Here is a 27,509-nt window from a genome sequence, read left to right as displayed (position 1 = left end):
AGTTATGTTTACTCTGATCCATCCACACCTTTTTTGATTTCATTCCCGGCCATCTGTGAGAATATGTATTGAAATGAGAAGCCTCTTAATGTAGGTGGGCCATCTATTATTTATTCTTTTTCTATGCCTGGTGTTTATGACAGCGCCCTGGGGACTGCAGCTGTCCATTGGCTCTAGAAGTTCTTTTGAGGTGACAACCGACCAAACGGACAAATCGATTATCACTTTCTTCATACAAAAATGAAAAAAAAAAAAAACTTTTATACAGATTGAATTAACACGTAGAGTGTTAGGTTTATAAACTTAGTCTCGCAGCTGTATTGCAGAAATTTAAACGGCATGTTGCGCAAAAACGGACCAAGTGGTACAAAATTGCTCTGGTTCATTGGATCACCATCTACTTGGGCAAAGATAGTTGTTAGATAGTCATTAAATGTTGCTTTGATGAACTGTACTACTATCACATCGAGTTGTTTTATTTTAATCTATTTCACTCCAAATTGTGTGGGAAGAGCCCGTGATGGCACCAACGACCTAGAAAAATGCAACTTCCTGCATGTACCCTTCATAAAATGACACCACAGTCAACCTTCTGGGGGTGCTTACAGTTGTGTTACAACTGCACGTAGTCAATACTTGAAAGTGGCCTCATTCAACAAAAATGCGGCTCATAACAACCTGTTTTACGTTTAAGTTTGAAACTTCTCAACTGTCGGTCATACAGTAAATATTCCGTGTCATCTAAACACTGAGGTCTCACCCATTTCTGTCCCTTAAAGTTACTGCCATATTAAGTTTTTGCAAACTCCTTTTACAGCTTTTGCTGATGCAATAAAAAAATTACATAAACAATCGTTTGATTGTCTGAAAAAAGTGTCATGTTTTTAATTTTCTTTACCACTTTGCTCGTGATTCATTTGAAAAAGGGTGCAATATGTCATGAACTATTGGTTATATTTTCCCCAAATTTGTGAATTCGCACATAAAGAATCTCCTACCAACCTGATGGCAGTGCAAGATGTCAATAATTTCTGACAGCCTGAGATGCAATGTGCAATTGATTTCATGATATGACCCTCCTTCCCCGAGATAGATAGATAGAGAGAAAGAGGGGGAGAGAGAGAGAGAGAGAGAGAGAGAGAGAGAGAGAGAGAGAGAGAGAGAGAGAGAGAGAGAGAGAGAGAGAGAGAGAGAGAGAGAGAGAGCAGTGATCCAGAACTGAGCTCCTGTGACAGCTTCTCTATTCACTCAACCCCATCAGTGACCTAATTAGACAAACAAAGAGAATGAAAAAGAAAAAGAAAAACAAAAGACAGAGAAATGCACAGAATGGAATGAAAAAGAAAGTGATGCTGGAGAAAAAAGATAATCAGGCTGATAGCAAGTGTGGAGAAAAACAAAGGAGAATTGTTGATCAAAGAAAGAAAACAAAACTAACTTCCAATAGTATGTACTGCCAGAACCCACAAGTGTATCTGGGTTTGTATGTGAGAAAGAATGAGCTGAATGGATGATTAAATCAGGCAAACATTAACAGAAGAGGAAGAAGACAGCTGGAGATGGGCTGAAGTTGAGGGGTGTATTGGTTTTACACTACGACTTGAGCCACATAAGAAATGCTGGCTCAGATTTTGGGGGGGCAGCGAGAGGGAAGTCGAGGTAACAGAGCAGCTGCGGATGTTGATAAGAAGATGACGACGGGGTCTGGACACTAATTGTTGATAACAAGACAGTGACAGATGACAGAGCTTAGTTCAGACCAGCAGCACGGGTCTAGAACAATAACAGAGGAGGGAGGGGGAGAGAGGAAATAAGAGAGGAATTTAACTATTTAATTCAATGAGCCAACAGGCAGAGTGGGCATAGAGAGGCCACACTGGAGGAAGCGACTGGACAGTTTCAAGCCCGGTAGAGGTGGTGGTGCCTTTGTAATGTAGTCAAGGTGGAAGCTGAGGTGGCACGAGCTCCCCTTGTTGTTAGTATGTTCGTGGTCAGTTGACGAGTGTGTGAGATGCATAACCTATTATCGAGACTGAGGGCTTAACTAGAGTCCAGTCTGTGTTGCTCGTGTATACAGTCAGCTTGAATCACACATCAATTATTTGGTGATAGACTAGTATGTAGTGTTTTTTGAATGTGAAAAGTGACAGCTCTCATCCAAGATGACCAAGATTCAATCATATACTGTTGTAAGTATTCCAAGGTGGGAAACAGCCATTTGTATCTCAAATAGCAGATATCTTTAAGAAGGGTTTACAACCTGTGCCTCTACCCACCTATCAGCTGTAAAATGTTTGACCGAGAAGAGCATTGTGGTCACTTTTGTGTACAGAAGAAAGAAGTGCACTTGTAGAAGTCAATAGTAAGACAGGAAGTACAGAGAATGCTCCCCAAAAGAAAGGCTGAATGTAAAAATTGCCATTGCATATCTATGAATATATATTCATACTTCCATTACACCACTGATGTTCCTTGCACAGGTAAATGCTTGTCTTCCAAGTACATGTTTCTGTCCATGTGTGGAAAAACTTTCTATCCACAAACAGATGCTCCTGGCTGGACGTGATCTAACAGAAGGTCTGGAAGTGTGGCAAGACACACACACACACACACACACACACACACAAGCTGCCTGGCCAAAGACAGACGAAGGTCATGTAAACCCCCAGAATAACTAGTTAAAGAGGAACATCAGACATGACCTTCAGTTTCCTCTCTGACTCCAGTTCTGCATTTTACCAATCATAGCAGTTCTCCTCCAAATGCAAATGAATCCCACAACCCTGCCTCACACTTAGGACATGGTACAGCGTTTAATATCCTCACACTTGCTTCATGAATGCTAATATAAATATATTTTTGGAGGTTAAACCCTGTTACATGGCGCAGTTCTGCTGAACATATGAGAAACGGCCCAGGAAAATACCAATAGAGCGAGGCTGAGCTAATTAAACTGAGCATCAGTTGTTATAACTTTTCTGTGTGTCCTAATGCTCCTCTCTGGGGTAGTTGACAATAGAAAATGCATGTGCATAAGCATTAAAATGGAGAATTTGTGCCAAATAGCAGTGAATCGCGAGTAAAAGGCGGGTGTGTACGTGGATGTGTGTCCAGGAGAGAGGGAGGATCTCAGAGTAAACGAGTGATGTTTCTGTTCATTAGCAGTCCTCCCATATCGCCCAGCAGTTACAGAATAATCATGTCGGCTTGGCAGCCGCGGCGTGTCCTTGATTGTCATTGGTGGGTCCTGTCTCTATTCCAGATTGTGTGTCTGTGTGCTTGTATGTGCGTGTTTGTATGTGTATGAAAGTCTTTCAAAACTTTAATTAAAGAACTAAGCTGCAAATATTGATGGCAGAGACTGTGAGGCAGAATTATTGCTTGCTCTTTTCCAAATACACAACATGTAAATCCCCTCCTTTCCAATCAGCCTATGTGCACTTCCAATACTCGGAGTTTGATGTATAACGGAGACAATAGTGTGAGCGATTACTGCAACACATTTTACCTCATTATGGTAACTGAGTATTGAGAGAGAGGTTGGTGCAGTTCCATACACATTTTTACTGCTGCATTCCCTATTGATAGGACCCATTGATCACTCGGTGCTCGGACTAACAATGATGTTGTAACTCCACAATATTGGGTTGTACAGCAAAATCTCTCCAGGGTATTTTAGTAACTTGTTCAGCACCGTAATTGATTGGTACGAAAAGTGACCATGTTTTCCACACAGCTTCATTGTAGTGATTTTATATGTGTCTTTTTCAAATCCTGGAAATTAAGAAAGACTCCCTGCATAGATTATAACTCACATCAAATAAATAAATTAAAAAAACCTGTAGAACTGATTTCAGTTATTTCTTAGACAGGGCAAGTGCAATTTTCATAGACGTTTTTCTCTCATTGCACCCTTAAATGTTAGCAAAATTTAGTTAAAGATTTTCGGGATGGATCCTGTAGATATTTTGTGTTTTAGGCAAAGCAGCAACAGTACAGACTTCACGCCACTGTTGGTTGTTTTGTCCTTATCAACTGTTCCTTCCTCCATCTTTGACGGGGAGAGACTAGAAACTGACAGTGAGGTTGGATGGTGTCTCCTGAACTCATGGGACCAGTCACTCACCACCACGGGCCACATGCTTCATCATTAATCCATTTGATAAACGTGCAGTTTTGTTTATCTGATTAGTTTGTTCTTCTGCTCTTTTTCTTCAGTCACCTCTTATCTTCTCTTTGTTCTTTCTGTGTTATTTCTCCTCTGTTCTCTGGGCAGACTAATGCCTGCTGCTCTTATCTCTCCAACTATCATTCGCTACTTTCATCAACTCACACTCGGCACACCACATCACATCTCTCTCTCTCTATCATTCCGCTCCTCCCAGCTGTGTCTTTCTCTTTCTCTTCCTTTAATTTTTCCTGTCACTTTTTGTCTTCCAGCTGTCATCACAACCTCATCATTTTCTCCTCACTCACCCAAGGGTAGACAAGCTCTCATGTGTCCTCGCTTCCTCCAACCTATTATACATGTAGTCAGTGTACCATCAATCAAACTAACAATGTAATGAATACCTATTGATTTTTTGCTTGAGGTGTGACATTGCTTAATCAGGACTCTTACAGTACATGATGGACATACAAGTCAGACACATGCAAACATACTATACATGTTTGCGTGTGTCTAGTATGTCCATCATGTACTGTAAGAGTCCTCATGTACTGTAAGGCAGAAGATTGGCTAACTGGAGGTTTTCACGTGCTCCACCCACTGATGTCACATGTTACAGATGACTTCAGTGGGCGATTGAATAAATATCTGCTGGCTACACTGGAGGCCCCAATACTCTGGCTGTTGCCCCCAGAGAATATTCATAGCCAGTGGATACTAAAATTGTCATGGATGGCGATTGCATTGTCACGCAAATTGCAATGACCTGAATTAGGGGAAATTAAGCTATAATCAGTGGCTGTAATGCTTCAAGTTTCACATATCTATAATTCTATAAGTGGGTATGTGTCTCCCAAAGTTTCACCATGAACATTTGAAAAATGGATTTTGCATATCTTGCAAATGATGCATAATAATGTAAAGCCTACAAAGGACGTAAAACTCATTTTACCCTCTATAGAACTTCATGGAAGATGTCGGTGACTATCCTAAATTGAATTTTAAAATGGCATTAACGGCAGAATCTGTGAAAGGTCTTGACCATTTCGGACCTCACAGCAAATGGTCAGGCTGCCAACCACTGTCCAGTTATTAAAAAGAAAAATGGCAAATCTGAAAGACAGCTTGTTGTACTCTGCTATCGCATCACATCATTCCAGATGATTCAGAGTGTGGCATCACATCACGCAAGATTTCCACGGATGTCAGTGGCGCTCTCAGTCAAATGTGAGGCTTTTAATGTGGCTAGAAAGTCACTCGTGTTGGTTTTCAGCTAAAATGGAAGCAGGCATTGAGTCAGAGGCATGCTGCTCCACATGTGCTAGGAAACAAACATTAAACTAACATAACTGAGAAATGTCCGCATCTACAAAACTTACAGACATTTGAAATAAACCTGACATAGCTGCACTTGTGTTTAAGGGGTCATGGTTACATGAAATAGATAACAAAGTGGAAGGAAAGAAGAGGTGTAAAGCTGCCTCTGATAAAACTAACCCACATCAAATCCTAAGAGTGCTTGATGTGCTAAAACATTGCAATAAACACTAACGTATTCCAGTCGCTGAAAAGTTGTTTTTGTGGAGAAGCAGCCTTACAAATCACAGTTAAAGTGGGAAACAAATTTAGTGTGGCACCTGCACCAACACACAAGTGGCAGCAGAATACGAGCCGATTCCTGCTTTAACCCAAACATTGACAAACATAAGAGAAGTTGACATTAGAAGAAACTTCTGTTTCTCTGACTGAAATAGAGGAACAACTAATACCCACCACACAGTTCTGATGAAGTGGGTAACTATCAGGGGGAAATATTACAGAGGTTGTCTTTGTTACACAGTCCGCACTGCAGCTCCAGATTAAATTTCCCATCATGCTCTTGCACAAATAATTGTAAATAACAAACTTGCCCTTTGTACTTTCGACAGTTTCAGGCTAGTTTTATTGCTTCTTGTTTTTCTTATTTTCAATTTTGCTCTACCCTCTCGTGATGTTTGCATTTATTCCAGCCGCTCTGCCGCACTTTCCCCTCATCTCAGTTCTTTAATCAGACCATGAAATGACTGCAGAGACTGGCAGAGCAATCTCCTCGCCGTTCATCTGAAGTGCTAATGCAGAGGAAGGGAGGAGAAGAGGAAAAGGATGATGGGAGTGGGTGGAGATAAAAAGAAGGGAGGGGGAAACAAAGGAAGAGATGGAGATGAAATGAATGGATACAGGCAACAGAAATGAGAGGAGGATGAGAGAGAAACCAAAAGGAGTAAAATAGAGCCTTAGGACGTGATGGAGAATAAATAAAAGCTGGAGACTTTGTGGACCAGAGGATAGAAATTAGAGGGATTATTAAATATAGAGATGAGGTGACAAGATGAAGTGCTAACACGTTTCTGTGTCTGACCTACAAACCTTCACTTCCTATTAAATACTCACACCCTCACACACACATCCTTGTACTTATATCTTTGTAAGGACTTTCATTGATATAATACATTCCCTAACCCCTGCGCCTAAACCTAACCATCTCAACTGACTACTTGACCTTAATCTTGACCCTTAACCTCACATGAATCTTATTCTAACCTTGACCCTAAAACCAAGACTGTACCTTCAAATGGCCCTTTGAAGATGTGATGACCGGCTAAAATGTCCTCACTTTCCAAAAATGTTAAAAGTTAAATACATATTCTCGTCCTCAACATGTGGCAAATACAAGAATACACATACACGCACGCACTTCTGATAACCCTGGGAGGAAGTGTGTTAGCTGCGAGCACAGACACCAAACGAAACAAGCAGTAGAGGAAGAAGACAGAGACACATCCACGAAAACAAGCAACATGGACTGACAAGAAAACTGGTTGAGGAAGCAAGTTCAGATTATTATGAATATCTTTTTAAATATATCACTTTTCTTGCTGAACACATCATCATCATGAGGTTTTCACAAATATTTGTGAGAAAATTAGATTTTTTTTCATAAAATAAACAGTCACAGCTGTGATCAGCATCTGAAAAATCATTAGCATACTCTGTAGTTTTTATAACCCCACTTCTATGATTAATTTTAAATTCCCACCCTGGGATGAAGCCCTGTATTCATTGTGAGTGTTTAATTGACTTAAATATGAAAGAGTGACATGTTTGTAGCTACAGCATATTAATCCACAATCACTCTCACTCCTAATCATCACTTTTGAAATGCTGACACATTTCTGGCAAGTGTCTGTTTCCTCCTCATTAGAAGTAACTTGCTGTTTAATTATCGACAGATCGGATTGTGATGAGGGCTCACTCATGGGGAACTAACGTATAATCTTATAAAGAGGGCAGCTGTTATCAGCAAAAAGCTCACGTAAGTAGTTCAAATAAAACCTGCTCAGCACCAAACTGTTGGCTGGCAGTGGTATGAAGACATGTGACCCAAGCACAGGAATCCACAAGCGAGGTGCACCTTCAGAATTTAACTTTGTTCTCAAAAACAAAACAAAAAAACCAATACATGTAAATTACAAAACCCGGATACCAGGACCAGGTAAAAGGATGATGATGAGGAAACAATCATACACAAGAGGGAAGAGATTCATACATAAAACAAGAAATAACTACAAAGGACTGATCTTATCTAGAGATTTTCAAATCTCCCTAACAGCTCAAGGCCCTATACAACAGATTCACACATTAGCAAAGGGTGCTGAACAAGGTGCCAACATACTAACACATTCCCACACTGACGGTGCAGACACTGGGGACAATTAGAGCTTCAGCATCTAACTTAGTGACATTCAAGGAAGAACTGGTCATCAAACCATTGCTTAAAAGAGAGAATATCTGGCTTACAGTATATTTTTCAGATGGAATCAGTGCATGGGGGGGGGGGGGGCTGCTGTAAGGATGTCTGATTTCAGCCTGTTTAAGATATTATTTTATGTTGTTTATTCATTAGGTGTCACCCTCCCACTCATCCTGTTTTCTGTGGCTTTTTAGCGCAGCATCCAGGCCAACACACAAACACATGTTAGTGAGTACCAACTGAGGAAAACTCACTACGGCCAATGTGGATGCTGAACTCAGTTCTTTTATGCTACAAGGACAAATTCAAATGGTGCACAAAAGATCTGTGAGAGAGAGAAAGAGAGAGAAACTGAGTATACATGTATCAAAGCATCAGGGAAAAGCAAGCTAATAAATCTTTACTTGCAACAATGAGGCACCTCTCACCTTTCCTCTCTCTCTTGCCACCCCCCCTCACTCACACACACACACACACACACACACAGATCTGTCCAGGAGAGTTCTGGGATTCCTCCCCATCCTCACTATGACAACAGAACTTGAATCCTTAGCATTTCCCCATAACTAGACAGCCCAAAACCTCCATATCTTACCCGCATAATTCAGTTGTTGGATTTTATATAGTAACATTTCAATCTCATTCTGTGATTTTTCTGGAACACAAACCATACTCCTACAAACACAACTCATACTCGCATCTACAGTACCTGTTATTGTGTGAAGAAATCACGTATTGAATGAAAGAATGTCTCCCTGGGATGTACAAAAGCAGGCTGCTACCAGAAAATAATTTATAAGCAATGCTTCACAGGGAAGTGTGCTAGTGAGATGGTGTTCTAAAAAAGAGAACTGTTCTCTGTTTCCCTTCAAAGACACAGCAGGTAGCAACAGTATTGCATTTCACCAGGTGTGAATATTTCAAGAGGACTTCTCCAATGGTACACTGAAATGTTATACTGCAGCAATGGCAGTAAAAATCCCCTCATCTTCCTTACACTTGTCAATTTGAAAGACAAAGACTCGTAGGTCAAAGTTCAAATAAACAACAAAAATGATTAAAGAGGAGAGTGACTGTGTCACATGCTACACCGAGGGATATTTCTTCTCATTAACTGGTGGATGAACCAGTTATCTCAGAGAACCCTGACATAAGTCTGAGTCAAGGATGTGGAACAATACTGCGTGCGTCATTAAGAACAAGTTACCACGTGTATAAAAAGAAAAAAAAAATCCACCGGAATAAAATAAAATAGAGATAGAATCTGTCACAGCAATCAGCAAAACCTTTATGTTCAGCTTTTGTTATCATTTGTAAACAAGTACCTCCCAACAAAAGCCTACCAGTCGTTGGTGGTGTTTGAACAGATGACACGTGATGTGCTACGATATATAATAAATCATATAACACACTATACTTACCTATGATATGATTAATTCATGGCTTATAAATACTGAACAAAAATCAGACGAGTAACAATTATTTCCAACATGGTCCCAAGATGTTCATAAATTATAAAACATGGACTTACAACCTGGACAAAGCAATAAAATCCTGAATTCACATAAAATATGAAACCAGCTGCCACAAATCTAATCTTACAAAATGACCAATGCAGGACAACAAGACTATTTCAAAAGTACAGTGTTCTTAAGAATGTAATCCAAACTGTTGACTCATTTCCTTACTAGAATAAGCTCCCCAGTTTACAACAACTAGATGAGTAATGGAAAAAGTGCTCCACAACATGGCATCTGAGTCTAAACGGGACCTGTTCACTAAGTGCCTGTCCTTGTTGGAGCTGCCAAACAGCCTGATGTGAGTTAGGCTAAACACTTCCACCTTGTGGCCACTATAGTTTAACACATCCCACCACACCTTTGAGATCACTGCTGTCTTTGGAATATACCACTTAGGTTTCTCACCATAGTCGCAAAATATAAATGGCAATGGTCCATAGTAATTGCAAAAGATGTCCTTTTGCTGAAATCTGAAGCACCCTCAATAATAACAATAATAACTGACTGTCATTAATGGTTACCTTCAATGTTCTAAACTTAGTTCAAAACCTGAAACACACTTGTGAGCATCTCCTCTAACCACTGCACCACATACACTGCCAAGTCAGTTTCTGGATGAACCAAAATTACTCTTAAGCTCACGTGCAAGAGATGACGTGAAATGAATTAATCCAGATTATCATTGTTGCAGTCAGAACTTACCTGTTTGTGAATCCTAGCTGGCTCATGTTGCCCTGCGATGAGATCAGCACCACTTTTCTTTTTAATGATCCCAACATAACCTGCAAGACACAAAGTTTAAGTTTTCTCTCTGTCACGCCAAAACTGTGCTCTGATGAGTGGGATGGGGATGGATGATATCAAATAAAGCTAAAACAACACAGTCACAACTGAAATGAGTCTTACAAGCCTTAGGAAAATGTATTGGCTGTCCTTCCTTTAAATACACCTGCGCCTATAATATAATAATTAGCATGGTATGCTTTGCAAATAAATGTGGAACATTTGCTGATATTTAGATTTTTGAATCTTTTTCTTGCTTGGCGGGTGCTTTTATTCAAGAACCAGTTCGAGATGCAGTCACATAAATCATCCTTTTATATGCAACATGTGCCTTATGTCACAGTAAAAGCAAGGAGTAGAAATGTCTGTGTCTTTGTATGAGATACTGAACTACAATTTGCAACACTGCTGCCTCCTGTGGGGGCTCACTCGCATCAGTTTGTGTGCGAGTGTGCGCGAGTGAATCCAAAGGGATTTATAAAAGAGGATCGTTGTAGTGCTTTAAATAACAATGGTACATAAATTCTCCTCACCATACTCTAGTGCAAATTTCTTGAAAGCCATAGCAACCAGACTTTTATGTATTAAGAAGCATTTTGTGATGAGAAATAGATGGACACAGAAGAGAAATATAGACACTCGCTTTTACTCCAAACCCTTCAAGAAACCATCACAAAAAATTGCACTCATGCAAATAAAATGGTATGAATGAATTTATTAATCATTTCAGAATTAAAATAACCTAAATGCAGGAGGCTGGTGTCCAAATCACAAAACTGTCTTAAGAACAAATCTCCTCTTTAATGATTGATAATACTGCAAATGGAAATTTAAGGGGGAAAATTCATAAGAAATTCTGACCTAATCACCTAAGACTGAATACAACAAACTGGATGGTAAACTAGCAGTGGTGGCTGCTAGAGGTGTATGGTAAACTCAAACCCTAGAATCATCATCATTAGATCCAACATGACTCTCAACCACAATGTCTGTGTCTAATTCTTCAATTAAAATAAAACCTATGGATATTTTTTTTTAAATAGAACAAAAAAGGATATATTATTGGAAGGTGCCTATGTCAAAATGACTTAACACACTGATATCGGTATTATTACTGCTGTAAACAACAGCAAAATGAAGTATAAAAACTGCATGCAAACATCATTCGGAATGCAAATGGAAGTCACAAATAGTATAATCCAAACTTTTTAGAACAAAGCATTATTTTCAGGTGAAATGTGAATAAACATTGTATTATTCCTGCCAGGTCGACCCAGCGTCACTCAGCAGGCCAGAAACGCCGTGTTTGTACAAAGCTTCGTTCCTTCCTCTGTCCTGTTTGGCCACAGTCCACAGTAGTGGATGACCTGACCTGGTTTTACAGAGACACGCAGTCTGGCCCGAATACAAAGAGGGCAGAACTAGTGCAGGAGATATGATGAGTCAGCATAAACACCACTTTACTACACTTGGTTTAGCATGATGTTGTTGTGACAGGATTAACTGAATAAGTAATATTTTTGCTGAACATTAGATATGTCTTCTGGGCTTATAAAGCAAAAAATGAGTAGTCTTCTCCAGAGAAGATTGCAGAGCAGGTGTTGGATGGGTTTTTCATATCTTCTTTGTTAACAGTTGCTACTGAATAGAACCCCCAGAGACTGGTAAGTTACAAAAAAAAAAAAACAAGAGAAATACGCCCTTCTTAAAGTGGGCCTCGCAAGTTCTCTAAGCCAGTATAACATGATATTTTAGTGATAGATGCCATCTAGTGGCTGCAGTCATTACAAGCACCACCAAGTCAACCGACAATCAATAGCAAGAAGGTGTGTTTGGAGGTGGGACAAGGTGATGGATGTGGACGGTTACTGCAGAAACTAGCCATATTCATTCATGTGCATTGGAGGTCAAGAGTGGGGACACTAGATTGGACCATACCAGGGTCATCACATTTTTTCAATAATCAGTATTGGCTGATGCCTGTGCTCATGAAGCCAAACAACTACAAACATCTGCACTGTTCGCTGACATTTTTCATTTTTATGCCTCCACACCAGCAGCAGCTGTTGGCCTTGAAGGAATTTGAATCAATTTTTCCACAAACGTTCCATGGACTGACAAGATTTTGGCAGTCAAAGTTGCTGTAATAGGTATACTTTGAGGCAGCATACGGTCAAAATGTGGTATTTCTCAAGATACAAATGTTGGTGCTCTATTATAAACAAGGAAATGCTGGTATCTACAGATAAATGCAACAAACAAATAAATCCAATCTTGGGGATATTGATTGACTTTTTTGTAAAAATTCAAAATTAACTACACAGAAGTCAGGGCCAAAAAAGTTAAGCGCTGCAATGTTATCACATTTGTTATTAACTGAATAACAATTTGATGCAAAACCCTAAAAACATAACTGAACTGTATATTGGCAATCAGCCTGCCTGCGAGTTAAGACTATTGTCATTGCCTGCCTGCTCTCTAAATCATGGCACAGTAAAGTGAATAACCCTTATACGGTGTAGCAGTGAGAACATGACGGCTTGCTTGAAGCACCAAATCAATGACAATGACAGTAGTCTTAACTGGAACAGAACTGGACATTTGAACCCAAACCCTGCTCTGGGTCTAAATAGGGCTGCCCCACAATAGGTTACCAAGTCTCAACTGATGAGAAAAATGGTAGCCAGTCAAGTTGTGATTGGTCGGTTGGTCACGGACAGACTCTCCCTCTCAGTGGTCACAGCACCGTGATTGCTGCACCATGTTTGTGCATGCAGAGCAGAAATGCTGATGATTTCCTGCTTGTGGGTTCAGTTCTGTGCGCTTGTATTACGTGCAGGCTGGATTCTACCAGCCTCATTCCAGAGACTAATGATATTTGTAAAATAGCTTATTATCTATCCATGTCCACAAGTGACCAGTGGGACAGAGGAACCTGCCCACAGACAGTCAAGCTGCACCAGTGATGATGCTGCGTTTTTCTCTCTCTCTCTCTATCCAATTAAATACAACAACAAAACTAATAATTAAAAGACAACAACCACACGGACTGACGTGTGTGACTTGGACGCTGGAAAAAAAGGGGAGAGTTCCTATGTGTTCCAATAAATTAATGGATTATTCAGTCTTTTTGCTGGTTATTGTGGCACGATCACACACACAGTCACAAAAACTGAACATTATTAAACAGCACATTTGTAATCATTCTTACCTTTCATGATGAACACCCCGCGGCAGAAGTCTCTGTAGTCGATCCTCCCATGAGAGTCTGGGTCCAAACACTCGGCCAGTGTCTTCACCTTTGGAGCAGAGACACAAAAAACAAATTGTATGACAGAGACACACATTTCTGTCTCCTTAAAATGCAGCAACGTGAGTTGACAAAGGTAATGGGGTACGGACTTTGATTCTTTTGTTGAGTTAAAAAGTGCTTCATCAAAAAAAAAAAAAAAATTAACGCTACAACAAGTACTGTTTTAGAGGTTTTCAGCACATTCTGACATCAAATGCTAAAGCAAGAAAAGCAAAAGTGATCATCAACATGACAGCACTTAATGGAGCTTAGACAGCACGAGCATAAGTAATTTCACCAGTGCTTTTCTAGTTATGATCAGTTCAGGAGCCCTGACATCTTATTTGCATCAGGGGGCAGCTCTACATTACCATGATACCCAGACATCAGACACTACGCAATCAATCTACAGTGTGTGTCTTTGTGTACTGATGCATGTCTGGTCCTCCCACTGCCACATGTTGCACCAGTTGGCTTCTCAAATAGAGAGGTGGCTGCTATTTCCAGACTATTATCAGTGTATGACTCACTCTCAACTTCAATACTGCACCAAGACTCTTTACAGATTTCAGCAGTTTGAAGGCTGTCATACAATATTGACACTATTACTTTGCTTTCTTCCTTTTTTAATTAGACCAGACCAAGTAGTTGTAAAATGGTGCTATGTCGTGCATAAAATGATCATCTTGGATGAAAAATGTTACAAACCTTTAAGAATGATATGTGAAATGTTTCTGTGCCAGGGTTAGCTGTGGAAGGTTGACACACGTGCAGACACCAGAGGCAGACAGGTATTACGACTTACATAATTTATTAACAAAAACTAAGTATAACTTTCATGCAGTTAAACAAATGGCACGAGGAACATGCAAGCAGATGAAAGACAGAGCTGAGAAACACAGAAAAGACGACAGGCGACTTGAAGCTGCAAAAACTACCACCACTATACCACTATTTACTCCACTAATGACACAATAAGTAACAGATGTGAGAACAGGAGGCCAGAGAAGGAGCTGATTGGATAAGAGACACTAGGGGGAGGGACCTGTCAGAGGGGGACTGATTACTGGATGATACGCAGGTGATCACTGAAAAAAGGAGGGAAAACGGACAAAGGTAGGGAAAAAGTGAACAAGACAAAAGAGGGAAGGGATTTTCAAAATAAAACAGGAACTAGCTTCAATCAATTACACCAAGGGAAAATATGGCGTGAGACACAAACAACAGAGCTCAAGAGTATCAAATAAACATTTCAGAACTAAGTCCATGACAAAAAAAATAATTCTAGACCAAAAATCAACAGTCCAAGCAAAGCTTCTAGACCCTGGATGTTTCAACTAATTACGTTGAAAAATGTCTTCAGTGCTTTTCCCCAAACAATATGACTTGTAAATTCATGGGGCCTGGAGTTCTGAATGGATTTCGCATGTGATGACACATTTTGTTACACTAACCAGGTGAGGTAACTCGTCTCACCAGGCTACCTGTGCTGCTCCAGAAACAGTAATGTGTAATAGTATGACCATATTCCTCATCTTCATCAGATGATAATCCAACAGTGCGAAGGTAGGACCCGAGGACAAATCAAGTATCTTTTAACGTCACATTGCTTAAAAAAACACAACACATGTGTAACGTCACAAAATGGTGTGGTAAAGTGAAGTACAAGCATATTCTCAATCACGATCCTACCACATTCACATTACTGAAGAGGACAGCTGCCTTTGCATGCTGTGCCGGGACTGAATAATGGATTATCCTCTGAGCAAGCTACCCACAGCCACTTCAATTTTTACAACACTAATTTTAGCAAAGGTTTGTGCCTAAAATGGAAAACAACCTCAGGGTTTTCCCATGGATGGTTAGAAAACTTGGCCGAGTTCTGGAGCTTTAGCTCCTAGAGTCACATGAGATATAACAAAACATGCAAAATCTTCTCTTGTGCTTTCTTTTATACATGGTAGTAGTAACTCTGGTGTTGTCTGGAACAACATATAGAACACACTAAAATAGGACATTTGACATCTTGTTGCCGGTAATGTTGCAAATGAGACACATCTATCTAACTTAATATAAATGTGTCTAATTTATCCTTTGGTTTTCCAAGAGGAAAAAAAAAACAAAACAAGAGAGGGCAGAGGCATTCATTCAGTGTGTCCAATAGTAGGTCAGCTTGTCACTAAGCAGTGGGATTTGCTCATATAGGACAATGACATAAGAGGTCAATGCCTCGGAAGGCTCAGCACAGTCCTCACACTTCTGACTGATCTGAGTTTGAGATCACGAAAACGCATGAGTTTGTTTTTCTTTATCCAAACTTATTTGGGTCACATCATCATCATAGATTCAGCTCTCTGAGGTTGAAGATTAACAATGAAATATACTGTATTACTCTACTGCCCAGTCTTTGAGTTCAAGAACCTGCATTTCCCAGGTCAGAGAAGATCTTCCCCCAGGAGCTAATCAGTGGCTCCACAGTATTCCTGCAGGTGAAGAACATAACACTGGGGAGCCAATCAACCACAACCTTCAATTGGCGTGACACGCAGCAAGGAAGGCAAAGTCATCAGGGATGTCCACAGTGACAGAGGCAATAGGAAAAAACATCAATAATACAACCAATAATGCACTTTGTTTCTTGCCAGTAGTTACTGAGAAAGATGTCTTGCTCATTTACCAAATGTACTTCACATAGAAGTGGGAGATTTTGCCCATCCTATAAAATATGATCATGATACGGTAATTCTGCAATAATTCTGTAAAAGACAATAAATCTGCCATTAAGCACAGTATCTAGTTAACTGAAGAAGTAAGAGTCCCCCTAAAAGGATTAAAAGGAGGAATTTAATGTCACTGAAAGAGAGAGAGAGAGAGAGAGAGGGAGAGAGAGAAAGATGAAAACTCAAAGTGCAGAGTTGTAGATTGATGCCTCTTGCAGCACAAAGGTAAAGTATACAACTTGTAAAGATGGCAACAAGGACTGGGAATATAATGGAAACTTTTTGGATTTTTTTTTAAGTTTTTTGGTGCCGGTGTATCGATGTCACTGAAATATGGCAAATTATTACAGTACTGCCATTTTATCCCGCACATAGCAAAAGTCGTGTCAATCAACACAGTCCAGATCTGCTTTTGCTAATACACAGCACTAATTTTCTAAATGACAACCCAGTATTGTGCAGAGCTGTCTGAACACAGTCACAGTTAACTTTTATAGGCTTAAATTCCATTTCAAATAAAATATTTTTGGTAGGCCTCTCTTTGAATTGCTATTACTATTGTTTTCATTCCAAATTTAACAACCATACATATATCTTAATAGAGATCCATTGAGAGCATGTCACAGATTATTTTGCTGCTGTGAAATAAAAGTTGTCAGGGTTCCCTGGTGGACAAACTACGTGATTGGCAAAGGTTATCGATTTTTTAAAAATGTACCGACAGTCCTATATTGCAGTTCCTTTAGATTTCTAAAATTACTGCAACACAAAGCTAATATTAATCATTATGGGCTTTATCTACAACCTACAGAACCCAAGAATGGATGTGCTTGCAGTTGGTTATTCCGTGCTGTCATCTCTAAGTTAAAAATCAATTGTCACATTATCTCAAGATACCCCCAATTTTATTTTTTTACAGTAAAGGATTAATCCATCCTGGGAAATTGTCCTTTTTGATTTAAGTTACTCACAAGAAAATCAGCTTATTCTCCTTACCAGACAACCATAATGAACTCCTGATTTTAGACAACAGCATAAAAAACTTAATCCCAAACACAGCTGCCCTCAACTGCCCGGGTGGGTCGTCTCCGTTGGTCCATCACATTAAATTCTGTGGGAATGAATCCTTGAACATAAAGTAGCAGGTTAGCATTGTTGAACGTCCGTCCATTTCCCTCATATCTGAGTGCTGTTTTTCATAGTGAGTTTTGGTTAAAAGTCTTGAATAAGCTAAATATGAGATTAAGACACTTTAATTTTTTTTTTTTTTTTAAAGGTGGTGACATCCGGATAAAAACGTCATCACTGCACAAACAGAAGGCCAAACTAGTAGTGCCGTGGCAAAGCTAACTTCCGGGTTAGCCTACAAAATACTTAATTCCTGTGGCAAAAATTGACCGTCCAAAACAACCAACTTAAGATAACTTACTTTGTTTTATCAGCGCATTTCCCTGAATCACTTTTCAGAATTACCCTACGCTTATTGAGTCACAATAATTTTATTTCAAACACAAGTAAAAAACATAATAGGGTCTTCGCCTGAAGTACCTTCAGACTCAGGCCCTAATAATGATTTATTTCAAGCAGACATTGTGGCTGGTGACCAATACAAGCTGGAATACTTACAACCGCTACTGTTCACAATAAAGCTGAAGAACAAACACTGAACTTGCCCGAAAATTTCCGCCAGTCCCGCCATCGTTCCCCTATCGGCCAGATGAGCTCTTACGTCACACGTTCAAATACGTACGCTTTTTGAGGTATTCCATAACTACCTCAAACTTTTCTTAAACAAATGAATGAGGACGTGTGTGTTAATTGGTCGGCTAAAGCACATAATGTAAAATAAAGATGGAGAGGAGACACCTGGGCCTGGCTCAAGCTCCATGGAGACCTTTACCTGTTCTGCTCGTCCAAACCGAGAACCCAGCTGTACCAAATGTTCCGTCCGGATATACCCGTCCGAGTCCGAGTCGCACACGTCGAACACCTCTTTGAGTTTCTTAAGCAGCATCAGCAAATATTCCGGCTCTGGAATACAGTCTCCATCCATCTCTTTGTTGCTTTTATTATTGTTCTGTCGGGATGTTTCACCCCGAGGAGGGGAAACTCCGCGTGACATGAGCTCGAGGATGCTGCATCTGCTGCTGAGGCAGCGCGAGGAGGAGGAGTGATGCTGACGGACAGAGGAAGCAAGGAGAGGAAACAGTCTACTTTCTCTGCACCTCGGTCAATTACACTTCAGTGTAGTAGTGAACTTACCGATAATACACCAGCTACAGTACAGTATATTCAGGGAAGTCACAAGTACTGGAACTACTACACATCCTACGACTCTTGAAAACTACTGTATCATCCTCAAAATGTTTAGGGAACAAATCCAGGATAAGATGAGATAAGATAAGATAAAATAAGATAAGATAAGATAAAATAAGATAAGTTAAAATAAGATAAGATGAAATCAGATAAGATAAGTCAAGATAAAATAAGATAATTTGAGATCAGATAAGGGGCTGCACGGTGGTGCAGTGGTCAGCACTGTGGCCTCACAGCAATAAGGTTCTGGGTTGGAGTCCCGGCGTGGGATCTTTCTGTGTGAGTCTGCATGTTCTCCCCGTGCCTGTGTGGGTTCTCTCTGGTACTCCAGCTTCCTCCCACCGTCCAAAGACATGCAATTGGGGACGAGGCTGATTGATACTCTAAATTGACCATAGGTATGAATGTGAGTGTGAATGGTTGTTCATCTCTGTATGTTGGCCCTGCGATGGACTGGTGACCTGTCCAGGGTGAACCCCGCCTCTCGCCTGTAGATGCTGGGATAGACTCCAGCCCCCCTGCAACCCTTACTTGTAAGGAATAAGCGAAAGATGACAATGGATGGAGATCAGATAAGATAAGATAAGATGAGATGAGATAAGAGAATATGTCATAGGACGGGCTCATAAAGTAAATACTTGAAGGTATGAAAGGATAATATAAGATAATATTAGATGAGATAAGAAACAATTAACAGAAATATAAGATGAGTAAAGACAAAACAAGATGAGATAAGATAACTTATACTAAAATGAGACAAGGTCAAATGACATATGACAAAATAGAAGATAAGATTTGTAAAAGTTGTGAAACAACATATGAGATAACAAGAAAACAGTAAATTGCCAACACGGCTGCACCACAGTTTTATGAAGCCGAAACATGCTCATTCTTATCGCTCCAATAAGCCCTGACAAACGTGTGAATTCCAGTTTGATTACAGTGTATATCAATAATGCATTTACTCCTGGTTTAATTAAACTGTCTGACAGCTCCACAACAGATTTCTGTTTTTACCAGACCTCAACAGTTTCAGCAGGCCAAGACTGAAGCTGTGCTGTCAAGAAATTAAAGCCCCACTGTTACACAACCTCTTGAACCACAGAGGCTGAAAAGTTAGAGATGATTGTTGTTGTTTTTTTAAATGCTCCACTGCTGTTTTCCATGTTGAGGGAGCTGTGGCGATGGGTGTGTTGTAATGTGTGGACTGTAAATATTAATATGAGGAACTCACCCAAAGGGGAATTTACAGTTTTATTCTGAAAAATGATTTAGAGGTGGTATTTTTAAAGCAGACACACTCATCCTCTCCCTTATATGAGTACCAACAGTTTACCACAAGTTATTATTTCCTCTCTGTGTTTGCTTCCCTTGGGTTTACTTATTTGGATTAAGCTTAAAATAAAGACCTACTTTATATGAGTAGTAGAAAGTACCAGAATAGAAATACTTTACTTTTATTTTATTTCTGTGTACTTTTGACTTGCATCCCAGTACAGTAAAAAAAAAAAAAATTTAAATGGGAGAACTGTATTCATTTGACACAAACTGTTGGATTAGTATTATTCAGTGAAATCGAGTTTGATCAAATATAATACCACGTCAACATTACCATAACGTTTCTTGTTTTATAAACAGTTAATTCAGTGTCATCTTCTTAGCAGAAGTACATTTGGAAAGTAAGTTCTATGAAAGGTACCTCACAGTTTCACTTGTTACTAAGTTACAAAGAAACTATAACCCAAATACACATGCTGAGTGCTTTGTCGACCCATTAATATTTAAAATAGATGCAATAGAAAAAAGGTCAAAGTTTCAGTTGAACCTAGTTTTCTTAATAAGAATGAATTCGAAGATCTTTAATTTTGATGTATAATCTAAGTGCCTGTTTCTTCCCTTTAATATGGGGAAGTTAAGTGCTTCTGCTTCACGGAGATTTAAGTTGTTGACGCAGTTTATAAACATTTTGTTCTGCTCATATGACCTAATGTTTTGGATGCCGCTAATTTCTCTTTTTTTCTCTGGGATTTGCAGATGTGGCTGTTATAAACCTCTCCCACACTCACAGAGCAAAGACTGGGTTTTTGAGTAGGTCACAGCGTACGTGGTCGATTGTCTTCACTGGCACAGTAACATAACCAAAGAACGTAAATAAAGGAAATTTTGCGAGTGAGATTTAAAAACAACAACAACAGTGACATAATGAGGTCATCTGAAAGATAACATCCAACAGAGATATCGGAAACTATTTTGATTAAATCATCATTAATGGTTGTTTTCAGTTTTTCTACTCTAATATTGGCTTCATTTTTTTTTTTTTTGTATTTGTTTTCAAAAACAGAAAAGCACTCGAAAAGGCCAAATTCTCTTTGGGAGCTTAATATTTTGTCACAAAATATCAAACGGGGATTTAACATTTCTGGACAATTACAAAAAAAAAAAGTCTCCATTGCTATGTTGGTGGAAATGTTTTAATACCTTTGTGTTTTGTTCTCATTATATGACACATCTGACCAGCAAAGCCAAAAAAGGAAGTGTATTTAGTTTTAACCACCCCCAACTCTGTCTTCAAGAGGATGTCATATGTATTATGAAAACAGAGAGAGGAAGAGAGAGAGAGAGAGAGAGAGAGAGAGAGAGAGAGAGAGCTCGTGCTCTTAGGAGCTTCTTGATCCTAGTCAGTCTTCTCTTTTTTGTGTCAAAGATGCTGGTTGTTACTGGACGATCCTTTTGGATTTACTCTCTGCTATGCACCTCTATACAACTTTGGGGTAAGCTTCATTCCTATTCGCACAGCACCCGTTGTTGAAATTCAGTTGAAATTCTTATTTTAACTTTCCAGAGAGACAGGAGGAGTGAACGGAGATTTACTTCTGATTTCTTTTTCGTCCTAAAATATGTTCTTTACGTGATATTTGAGTCACGAACTGCCGCTTAAAGAGCTCTTCGAGGAGCAAATCAATAGTTGAGCCAAAAGTGTGTTTATGCGAGTTCTCACAAAAGTACTTATGACAGCTGGGAAAAACTGTGGAAGAGCCACGGAGGAGGATTTGGTCAATTTCTTCGCATGAGACACCTGTTACCATCAATTCTATTTCAATTAGTTGCCAATAAAATTGAGCGGGGTGAGAGTGTGTTGTCCGGTATTCTTCCAATATCTTATTTGAACACCATACCTACTGACAAGCATATTTCTTATCCTATAATAAGAATAGATTAATCTCTCCTTGTTCTTTCACATTTTAGTGCCCTGGATGTACTTCGACCTAAATGGAAACTTTGGTTTAAATATCATTTCCAACTCCATGTCGTCTTTAGGGCTCCATGATTTTGCTTCAAGCTTATATTTTCATATCAACCTCATAGAATAAGCCTGACCGCTTCAGTAATCCCTGCGCCGTTGCTCCATCTTTGGAGGAATTTCTGTAACTAACCTGATTCCTGCTGCCTCTGTTTTACCTGCCTAGGGAGAGTTTCAGCTTCCACGTCTCTTCCCACTTTTCCAGCGCCTAAAATTGAGGTCTACTCACAGTCAAGGGACTCGGTGGTCCTGGTCTGCAAAGCCTCGGAGGGCCACAGTGGGGTTACATATATGTTATATCAATTTCAAAACATGGTAATTTGTTTTGCGAATGTGTGTTCATGTTTTGTGCAACACCTGGGCTCTCTGGATTCTAGTTTTTACTCTTCTTTTTTCTCCTTCATTCAAGGTGGACACAGTCGAGCTGGAGTCTGCAGCTGAGGAGGCTCTCTTCACCATCAGGGTACCAGAAGGGACAGAAACTGAACTGTTCTGCTGTTTGTACAAGAACCAGCAAGGCCTCTACAGTGCATTCAGTCCCTATTTATCAGTAGCACAACTAAAAGGTTTGTGTTTGCACGATGAAATTTGAGTTTGACAAAATCAGTTTTACAAAATGGTCCTTTCTTTCAACTCATCATACAGGTTTTAATACTGCATTCAAACAAGTAAACAGACCAAAAGACTCCATTATAGCAAAAGGAGGGGAGGAAACTGTAAGACTTCATCTAATCAATCAGCTCCTTAGTAGTGATTCTGCATGTGGCACATAAGAATAAACACTCACATCCTGCAGTATACAGGTGCTCTATGTGCTCTGGTATTGTCCTTGCATGTGTGTGAGTGTGTGTGTGTGTGTGTGTGTGTGTGTGTGTGTGTGTGTCAGTTGTTACATCCTGCATTTCATATAGAAACCACACACCCACACCGAACTAAAACATGAAACACAAGAGTGTTATGTTGACAGTTACAGCAGGAGGTTTGGCGAGCAGCAGTGGCAAACCACACTTAACTGCTTTATCCGAGGCTTTACACAGATTCAGTGCCAAAGAATACTATCTGTATAAGGAATGGGATGAGGAGGTGTGTGTGTGTGTGGGGGGGGGGGGGGTGCATTTGTTTGTGTGTTATTGTTCCTTTTTCAATCAGTCAATCAAGCTTCATCTTTCCCTTCTCCAGATGCTGCGCCGACTCGCTCCATACCCTCGTTCCCTCCTCCAATCTTATCCGTGGAACCCTCTGGTGGCGTGGTCAAATATGGAGACATGCTGTCCTTCAGCTGTTCTGTCCCCGCCCCTCCGACCCAATCCAAGTCCCAGCTCCAGTCCACACCTAACGACAAACCAGCGTCCTTCTTTTTACTGAGGACTGCTGAAGGAACAGAGTTGATGTCTGTCAGCCTTCAGCCTCAAGCCATCCAGGAATCAAACCCTGAACTGCAGCGAGGGGTCTTCACACTGGGGCCCATGAGGGGGGATGAGGAGGGCCAGTATGCCTGTATCTACCAGATCCCCATTCAACAGAGACTGGTCAATTCAACTATCAGTAATATGGTTCACGTCACCTTCAAAGGTCAGGTTGTTCCATACGATCAAAAATCTATATGTTTTTTACATAACCGACTTAAAAAAAAAATTGTTATAGATTTGCTCAACGCATTTGTAGTTTTTTTTGCACAACTTGAAGAAAGCATCACACCTCTTTGGATTAAACAACTTCTTGTTCAAGTTATCACTGTTATTTTATAGTTCTGTTTGTTTTTTGTTTTCTATGAAACATCCTAAATATGATGGATCAACACGAACATTTTTGTGAAGTTAAACATTTTATGGATTCGAGTCACTAACACTGTCTTGCCGCTTCATCTCGCAATCATCGTCTTGAGTAAATAGTCAGTAAAACAGATGTCCAGCACCGTTACAGTAGTTGATAGTTTAGATCACCAGTTTTGTTCAAACAGCAATCCCAGTTCTGTTTACAGTCACAGAAGACATTCACATTTGAGAAGCTGAAAACAGCAAAAGCCGAAGACCTCCATGCTTGCATTTATTGTTATTAAGTTGTTATTAAGTTGCTGTTATTCAGAGATCACAAGTTGATTATTACATTACCTCCAGTTTGCTGTGCTTCATTTCTCCTGATAACTGATTTATTTAAACTGTTATCTGGAGAAAACAAATATCATTGTCAGCACTTTCTTGTGATAACAAAATAAATTAACTGGTGATTGTGTGGTTGTCTTAAGATAACGCTATAATTTACTCTTGATCTTGAGATAACTTTATTAAAAAAAATGTAATTAGGAGCCTTTCTCAGCATTGAATGGTTTTGCTTGAAAAACCTTGATAACTTATTCATTTTTTATACAGATTTTCTTTCCAATAAGTGATAACATCTTATTAACTGATCTAGAAACACAAGTCTAGTTACGCCGTCTAATCTTGATCTAATTTTTGCCCCTGTGCTCAGATGTGCTGCCTGCACCCAGCCTCACTCTCCAGCAGCAGACACAAGTGTGGCATTTGCTCTGCACCGGGTCCCCCGGATACCCCGGCGCTATGTTCTCTCTCTACCTGGTGGGTAACGAACTTCCTGTTGCCACTCACCGTGCATCAGTGATCAGCCATGAGGCCACATTCCTGGTGCCCATCCAGGACACTCCGATAGCTCTGTACCAGTGCCAGTACAGCGTCCTGTTGGGAGCCAGGTGGAGCAACTCTCCCCGCAGCCTCTCCCTGGCTGTATCCAGAGGTACTGATAGGTGCTGCCCAAGGTTTAGTTAGACTGTAACTACTTTCTTTTCCACAAAAAGTTACGATTTGCTCCTTTTTTGTATTTTGTATCTTTCAGGAATGCTCCCTCCATCAACGCCAGGTAGACCTGTTATACTACGTCATTATATCATGCGTGGCTCTTGAATTATGGATTGAAAATGGAAAATTCGGAGTAATTCAAATGTATCACAGCTGCGTCAGGCGCAATTCATCATTAAAGTATTGAAATAGTTACCTCAGTGGGAGCTCAAATCAGTGGATGACGGCAGTGTGATTTCTACAGACATGTCCAGTATGGATTGGCCTCTCATACTTGGCTCCTTCTCTGCTGTGGTGTTATTCCTCTGCTCAGTGGCACTTGTTGTGGTGGTGGTGCACAGAAAAGGTATTTGAGCGAATCAATGATATCTTTGTCAAGTGTCATGATGGTCTTCCTTCCTGAAAAGTATCATTTCCTCTCCATCTCTTTGCTACTTTCATTTGTAGTAAAAGCAGCAGCTGAGAGGAAGAAGAAAAGGTATTGTCTTTTTTTTCTTCTTTTCTTTCGTGTGTATTAGGCTTAAGAGGAACATTAAAGCAATGGATGATTACTGTTTCCCATCTAGAATATTTTTCTCCCCCCCTGAAAGTCAGTGCGAATTTCCCAGAGACCGAGGTGATAAATATGATGCATGAGCAACATTTAGAGGTTGTGTTAACTGCTCTACCTGGGCAACATAATAAACCGTTTAAAACCAAAGATCGTTAAAACACAAGGCTTGTTGTTCCAAATTCACTCTGTTGTATACAGAAGGAGGAGCCATTTAACTCCCGCGATATGAATATTAATTTCTTTCTTCATGGTTAAGAGTTATTTTCTGTATTTACCAGGGCACATTTTTACTTTTCATATTATCTAATCTTGTTTTCTTGAACTGTTTCAGGCAGGAAGCAAAGTTCTGGACTCAAGTTCATGCCAAGGATCATGTTGTCGGTGAGTCTTTTCCGTCAATACTCATTGAATGTGAATGTGAAAGACTGGTAATGCACTGCAATGACAATATCAGTATGCTCACCATTTGATTGATTGATTGATTTTTTTGCAGACCTTAGACTCAGCTGTACTAGCTTCACCTCTCAGGTAATGATTCATGCTCAGCTGCATTTCTACTGCATCACAAATCCTCACTGATCAGAGATCGTTTAGATGTCAATGGCTCATTTATAACCAACAGTGGAAAGAGTTCCAAAAATATCTCCTAAAGTAAAGGTATTGTTTTGTTACTGAACCTGAGGGCGGACGGGGAGGTGACTTTTCTTTTGGATATTTTCACCAGAGCAATAGGAAGCTTCACCTACATATATATTTTCATTTTGTGCAGGTATTTATGGTATTTCCGTGGCCTCTTCATTTTTTCTGTATATCGCCAGAGATTTGTAAACCTTCATGATCCCCCTTGTTGTAAACAAACACGCGGACGCGCACATTTCTGAGCACCTCATGTTTCAAGCTCACACATATCCCTCATTAGAGCTGCCATGCAGCCCCCCCCCCCCCCCTTCATTAGTTGCAATCACTTCTTATGAGCTGGCCCGGTGAAAGGATGTCATTGGGTGACAGACTCTCTTTCTCTCTAGTGGTTATAACCGGACAGACATCTAAGAGGACATGAAATACTGCCATCACCAGCTGACACAAAGACTAAACAGAACAGAAACATAGAGCCTCCAGATGTGTGTCAGTCTCAGCTGGGAGTTGGAGTGTCCTTGTTCTCTATTTAAAGAGCAGTAATTTTATCAAGAACTGCAGCACCTCTTTGGTATAGTAAGATTTCATTATTGAACTGGGTTAGCGCGCATGTCACAGACCTTTTTGATTGTCAGTTATTTCTAAATAACAGCTCCCTCCCCCCCCCCGATCTCAAAGATGAAATCAGATTTCTACTTACGTACAAGACATTTGACCTTGTGGAAGAAGAAATCAGAAAATGAGGGAATTTATGGACACTTGCTACATTTGGGTTCTCCAACTGATTTAACAGTGAAAGCAGCGCTTACAAAGCACTTGTGCCACAGGAAATGCCATCACGCTGAGCTTGTTAACAGCTTGTACTTGTGATTGTGTTCATGTGCAGGAATGGGCCAGCGGGGGAACGATGACAGAGACCGCCTCCAGATCGCCTTTATGGCAGTCTCACTCTACATTCACAGCCCCCATCCATTAGATCTGTCTCTCTCTCTGTCTCTCTGTCTCTCTCTCTGTCTCTCTCTTTGCCTCTCTGTCTGTCTCTCTCTCTCTCTTTCTCTGTCCTTCTCTCTCTCTCTTTATCTCTCTGTATTTGTTTGTACTTCAGTATAGTTTACACAAGTAGAATCAGCCAGCAGGACGGGAAAAGCTATTTCCTTACTTCCTATTGCATGTGAAGCAGTTGCACAATTTGACAGGATGTGATGTTTGTTTGATTTTACATGTTACTGAGCCACTGTATCAAAATACATTTTTTTTAATTAACCCTGATTTTGGGAGATGTGTTTTGTGAAATCCTTTTGTCTTGAACTTTGAACAATATCCATCTATCCATTTTCTATACCGCTTATCTATTGAGGGTCACGAGGGATGGGGGTGGAGCTTATCCCAGCTGACTTCTGGAGAGAGGCGGGTTACACCCTGGATGGGTCACCAGTCTGTTGCAGCTTAAAAAATATTATTATATTATAAATATCATATATATGATTTTATATAATTACTACATTAAAATGTCATATGCTCACTTTCTTCCAGAATATGAATGCATCTTTCATATCTCAAGGAAGACTTGCTGGACAAACAAACTCTCCTTCTCTATCCATCCATCTATCTATTTTC

General features: G+C 40.0%; 2 protein-coding genes across 7 annotated transcripts in view; one reads left to right on the top strand and one right to left on the bottom strand.

Annotated features, from left to right (window-relative positions):
• rab11fip4b (RAB11 family interacting protein 4 (class II) b) overlaps positions 1-18,403 on the bottom strand; it is a 56,267-nt gene extending 37,864 nt beyond the window's left edge. Inside the window, exons 1-3 of one of the 6 annotated variants that reach the window (XM_086211233.1) lie at positions 18,174-18,403; positions 13,473-13,560; positions 10,181-10,260 (exon numbers count right to left, since the gene is read on the bottom strand). In XM_086211233.1, coding sequence (XP_086067359.1) covers positions 10,181-10,260; positions 13,473-13,560; positions 18,174-18,395 — 390 coding nt within the window. In that variant the 5' untranslated portion in view covers positions 18,396-18,403. Of the gene's footprint in view, positions 1-10,180; positions 10,261-13,472; positions 13,561-13,663; positions 13,883-17,269; positions 17,415-17,899; positions 18,006-18,173 lie in introns of those variants that run through there. The other 5 variants (XM_086211234.1, XM_086211235.1, XM_086211236.1 and 2 more) reach the window with 5 other exon arrangements.
• A 2,890-nt stretch (positions 18,404-21,293) lies between these two features.
• LOC147257352 (uncharacterized) lies at positions 21,294-27,122 on the top strand. The gene is made up of 11 exons (XM_086210176.1): positions 21,294-21,360; positions 22,057-22,205; positions 22,300-22,456; positions 23,070-23,462; positions 24,360-24,641; positions 24,741-24,764; positions 24,948-25,049; positions 25,151-25,181; positions 25,588-25,637; positions 25,750-25,784; positions 26,779-27,122. Exons 1-11 carry the CDS (start codon positions 21,294-21,296, stop codon positions 26,866-26,868), a joined length of 1,380 nt encoding a protein of 459 aa, XP_086066302.1. The 3' UTR covers positions 26,869-27,122.
• Positions 27,123-27,509: the final 387 nt, after the last annotated feature.

The sequence above is a fragment of the Aulostomus chinensis genome, chromosome 8 (genome assembly GCF_037954235.1).
Source record: "Aulostomus chinensis isolate RoL2024-O1b breed Wild chromosome 8, RoL_Achi_v1.0, whole genome shotgun sequence".
NCBI classification, from domain to species: domain Eukaryota; kingdom Metazoa; phylum Chordata; class Actinopteri; order Syngnathiformes; family Aulostomidae; genus Aulostomus; species Aulostomus chinensis.
The sequence above is the reverse complement of the archived record's forward strand: the minus strand, read 5'-3'. Positions and strand labels throughout refer to the sequence as shown.

Excerpts from the sequence above, each read along its gene's own strand:
- LOC147257352 (XM_086210176.1), top strand. The coding sequence starts at position 21,294 with ATGCTGGTTGTTACTGGACGATCCTTTTGGATTTACTCTCTGCTATGC. Across the intron at positions 25,050-25,150 it reads GGTGGTGGTGCACAGAAAAG|TAAAAGCAGCAGCTGAGAGG; the intron begins GTATTTGAGCGA and ends TTTCATTTGTAG. Across the intron at positions 25,638-25,749 it reads TGCCAAGGATCATGTTGTCG|ACCTTAGACTCAGCTGTACT; the intron begins GTGAGTCTTTTC and ends ATTTTTTTGCAG.